This window comes from Berghia stephanieae, chromosome 13 (assembly GCF_034508935.2).
Source record: "Berghia stephanieae isolate SIO BIC M18660-M18661 chromosome 13, UCSD_Bste_1.3, whole genome shotgun sequence".
NCBI classification, from domain to species: Eukaryota; Metazoa; Mollusca; class Gastropoda; order Nudibranchia; family Aeolidiidae; genus Berghia; species Berghia stephanieae.
Genome location: NC_088372.1, coordinates 40,374,748 through 40,379,747, shown reverse-complemented (window position 1 = coordinate 40,379,747; position 5,000 = coordinate 40,374,748). Strand labels below are relative to the sequence as shown.

At 39.9% G+C, this 5,000-nt stretch overlaps 1 protein-coding gene across 2 annotated transcripts in view; it reads left to right on the top strand.

Annotated features, from left to right (window-relative positions):
* LOC144958727 (gamma-butyrobetaine dioxygenase-like) overlaps window positions 1-5,000 on the top strand; it is a gene marked incomplete at its 3' end in the record, with an annotated part of 39,232 nt that overhangs the window by 27,224 nt on the left and 7,008 nt on the right. For both annotated transcript variants that reach the window (XM_078890896.1, XM_078890897.1), the window contains 2 exon segments: window positions 387-445; window positions 2,403-2,478. In XM_078890896.1, coding sequence (XP_078747022.1) covers window positions 387-445; window positions 2,403-2,478 — 135 coding nt within the window.

Sequence of the window (5,000 nt, the reverse complement as noted above, 5' to 3'; positions counted from 1 at the left end):
TAATATCGCCTAACAGACGTCATGTTCCGTCCTACATGTTAAAAGTTGCTGTTGGCCAGGAACCCCTGTAAAGCGCTTTAAGCACGTTTAGTGGATTCCCTATAGGGAATGAGATTAGTGGAAGAGTAGCGTCCCTTGATTGGACTTCACCCATAGTCTGTGACGTCACCGGCGGAAAAGTTATTAGAGAAAGAACGTCATGTTGGTTGTGCGCATGCGTCTCTCGTCCTCGCTTCCGGTAAAAGCAGCTTGAGACACTTCAAAACCAAATTGACCAAACCAGGTGACGTCCAATCAAGGGACGCTACTCTTCCGCTAATCTCATTCCCTATATAAAAGCTTATTTTTTTTAATTTCTAAAAAGTCTTTCGTTCTTCCCCATACAGAAAACGATTCCAGAGGTGGAGTATGAAGACTTCCATGCGTCAGAAAAGGGGCTCTACGAGTAAGAGACAAGCCCAACGTGTCCTTATTTGCAGGTCTGATAAGCCATTTTATTGCATGGGTTCGTTGATTTGTTGTAATGGAAATACATCCTCTCAAACCAACGCAAACGTTGTCCATGACAACAACGTTGAATCAGGCCCATAATTGTGTTCGGTTATCAGACCTGCAAATATGTGCACGTCGAACAAGATATATCTTTTTGGTTTGGGTTAGGTTTTTTTTTTTTTTTTTTTTTTTTTTTTTTTTGTTTTGTTCTTTTTCGTATTTTCTTTGTTTTGTTTTTGTATTTGATTGGGGGGTTTCTTTTTATTTCCTGGTAATATCACAATAATTTTTAATTTTTGAAAAAAAAAATTAAAATTGTTATATTTGTTGTTATATTTGTTGTTGTTGTTTGTTTTTGTTGTTGTTTGTTTTTGTTTTGTTTTGTTTTTTGTTGGTTGGTTTTTTTGTTTGTTTTTTTTTTTTCTCTTTAATGAAGAAAATTGGAAATTACGGTCACTTATACACATTGCGAGAACACGTGTGAGAAGGTTGGGTTGTTGTTTTTTTTTCTTATAGATAGTATGCGCTTGGCTAAGAAGCTCATAACATTGCCATCCAGAAGTATAACGGACCAACACACAAAACTGTGTGTATCCATTACAGAGCTGCCAAGTGTCACGGAACTTCCGTGACAGCCACGGAAATACTGTGCTTGCCACGGACAAACGGAAATGGCCTAAAACACCACGGAAGTGGTGCTGGTCTATTTCGTTGTGTTCTCTATCTTAATTCAATTCACATTTTGTGTGTCTGGTTAGTCACATCAAAGTGTATGCAGTTGATGTCTAATAATATTATATTTTAGATGGGTCAATGACCGATGTATTATCATATATTTAGGGTCAATGACCCGAGATATCGGTAGTATTATTGTGTACACTGGGGTCAATAACCAATTTATCGATACTATTCTTATGTAGTGTGGACTACTCTCCCTATTTAATGTTCACAGTGTTCATTGGTTGAACTATTGAATACAACTCACGATTTGTTTTCTTTTGTGGCCAAAGACTGGCATTTTGACGTCATTTTTTGGCCAGTGTCGGGCTATAAGTTTACGATGGCCACGGTGTGACTCAATGCGATGGCGACGCTCGATGTCTCGTCTTGTGTGGCTATGTGGTCTTGTGGTATGACACTCGCTTTCGGATGGGAAGGCCCTGGGTTCGAGCCTCATTCGGTGCATATTTGAGTTCTCGGAAAAGGCTCTTTACTCACATTTTCTCACCGCACTCAGGTGCAAAATGAGTGCCTAGTCATTAACAGCGTTGTCTCTGTCTGAAAAAAAATGTAATATCTCCTAACAGGCGTTATGTCTCGTTCTATATGTTAGTTGTTCCGGTTGATCAAGGATCCTTTGTAAAGCGCTTTGAGCACGTTTAGTGGATATTGCGCTATATTTAAATGCTCAAGTTTTTTTTAAAAAGCTTAAGTTATGATCACAAATGTCAAGGAATGTTAAGCGTGATTAGTGGCCGGATTGGTGACATTGGAAAATGCTGGTCCCTAAGCTGTGTCCTTGATTAAAACTCTATTACACTCATTACCTAACTCGATTCGTGGGGTGAATGAGTACCTTACTGCAAGCAGTGACGGATATTGCAATACATGTTAGTGCAAAAAGAACGCCTAACAGCCGATTGGTACTGCATCGTATGGAAATATGTTTCCATATGGCCTGCTGGGTTAATAAATGTATTACTATAAAGCACAATGGTCATGGGTGATCCATCGAAATGCGCTATATAAATTATAAATGTTTATCTGTTTCTTTCTTTCTGTTTTGTTTTTTTTTTTTTTTGTTTTTTTGTTGTTTTTTTTTTTGTTTTTGGGGGGGGGGGGGGGGGGGGTTGTTTGTTTTGTTTTGTTTCTAATCAAGGTCCCTGTTTTTGTTTTATTCTACTGGACAGATGCTTGACCCACGTGAACGACCAGGGCATCTGTGTGGTGAAGAACGTCCCGACGGATGACGCGACATTCAAGAAGGTAAGGATGACATTCGATTGGAGCAGACCAGGAACCAATACTGTCCTACTCTGAAATAAGTCCCAGGAACCCTTGTACGCAGATTCCCTGACTTCGGACAGAGATACATATATACGAGATGGAAGTCGGTTTGGACGAATTCAATCCCTCGGGGGGGTAGGGGGGGGGGGGGGCATCGGGGGCACGACTCCTCAAAACTGGGGGAGAAGTTGCCAGGCTTTCTCACTGAATGAATGTTTGAAATAGTAATACATGTATAGATAGTATGCAGATGACGTCACTCAGGTCTTTGTTATTGTTTTTTGACCCCGCGTTTATGAGTAATGCTCACTGAACTGTATTAACCCGACTATAGATAGAATGCGCTTGGCCAAGGAGTTCACAACATTGCCATCCGGAAGTATAACGGACCAACACACAAACTCTGTGTAACCATGAACTTTTATAGTCTGGTTAATACAGTTTAGGGAGAACAACTCACAAACGCGGATGGCAAAAACAATAACAAAGGCCTGAGTGACGTCATCTGCATACTATCTATATATATAAACGTTTTAGGTTACACGTAGTTTACTTTGCTGGTATGTTCATGTGTTTGTTGTGAGTAAATTACAGAAATGTATAGATAGTGTGCGCTTGGCTTAGAAGCTCATAACACTGCCATCCGGAAGCACAACGGACCAACACACAAAACTGTGTGTACCCATGAACGTTTATAGTCGGGTTAATACAGTTCAGTGAGCATTACTCATAAACGCGGATGGCAAAAAACAATAACAAAGACCTGATTGACGGCATCTTCGAACTATCTATAGCGTCAATGACACACTAATTACTCAGGAACAGGAAAGGAAATAGGATTCAATAGTCCTAACGTCACTTCCTTCCTAATGACGCATGGTAACTTAGCAACACTGGCTCTAAACTATCGGAACAATGGCGGACGCCCGTATGAAATATTTCTCCGGCAAGCATTAAAAGCGTATCCAGAGGAGAAAAAAACCCATAAATCTGATCATGTTTTGACTTTTACACATTCTGGTCACAAGACATATGAAAAGTTCTAGCCAGCTTGAAGAATAAAAAGTAATGATTTTCTTTGTTTAGAACCAAGATGGCCGCCGTTGCCGGGCGGCGTCACATCAGACTACTGAATCCAATTGAACGCACTCCGTTTACAGCTTAAACCATAGCCTTCGTCAACTCATGGCCTGACACTAACCGTAGCCATCGTTTATAGATAGTATGCAGATGAGGTCGCTCAGGCCTTTGTTATTGTTTTTGCCATCCGCGTTTGTGAGTTGTTCTCACTAAACTGTATCAACCAGACTATAAAAGTTCATGGTTACACAGAGTTTGTGTGTTGGTCCGTTATACTTCCGGATGGCAATGTTGTGAACTCCTTGGCCAAGCGCATTCTATCTTTTGCCTGACACTGACCAAAACTCTTTGACCACAAAAGAAAACAAACGAATCGTGAGTTGTATTCAATAGTTCAACCAATGGAATTTATTTCCTTGAGCTCACTAACGGCAACTCACTTGACCCTGCAAAACCTAAAGATGGCGTCAAACTATAAGCGTGGCCTTCGTAAAGTTATGGCCTGATACTGACCAAAAAAAGACGTCAAAATGCCAGTCTTTGGCCACAACAGAAAACAAATCGTGAGTTGTATTCAATAGTTCAACCAATGGGACCACTTGTTTCCTACTAACGACAACTCACAAGGCGGCAAAAACCAAATAATGACGTCCAAATGCCAGTCTTTTTGGATTTCAGTGTCAGGCTATTGATCGTATGCACTTGGCTAAGAAGCTCACAACATTGCCATCCGGAAGTATAACGGACCAACACACAAAACTGTGTGTAACCATGATCGTTTATAGTCTGGTTAATACAGTTTAGTGAGAATAATTCATAAACATGGATGGCAAAAACAATAACAAAGACCTGGGTGACGTCATCTTCGAACTATCTATAGTTTTGTGTATAGTCCGTTTTATTTCCGGATGGCAATGTTGTGAGCTTCTTAGCCAAGTGCGTTATAACTTTTAAGTTAACGATGGCGACGCACGAACCAAAAAAAAAAAATTCGTCATAAATGAAGACGAAGATCACGGGACCAAAAAAAAACCAAACTTACTTCCGAGTTATAATGAATATGTCAACCAATAGAATCATCATTTATTTCCTTGACCACTTCTAACGACAACTCAGTTTCTACATTCGTTTGGTGATCATTGTCGTCTTTTGTGACGTCATTTCTTGGTCAGTATCAGGCCTCATGTTCACGAAGGCTTACTTTTCACCCGAAACCCCCTGAATGTTATCATGTTATATTTAAAATCGATGAAAATCAATAGTTTTGTCAAAGTCATCAGCAGTGTCGTCTTCACTAGATTGGATTGGATTGTATTTTACACTATTCGACAAAGATATGAACAATCTAAAGGAAGAAGCTACACTATCATTTAGCTAAAGATTTTATATAGCGCAATATCCATTAAACGTGGTAAAAGTGC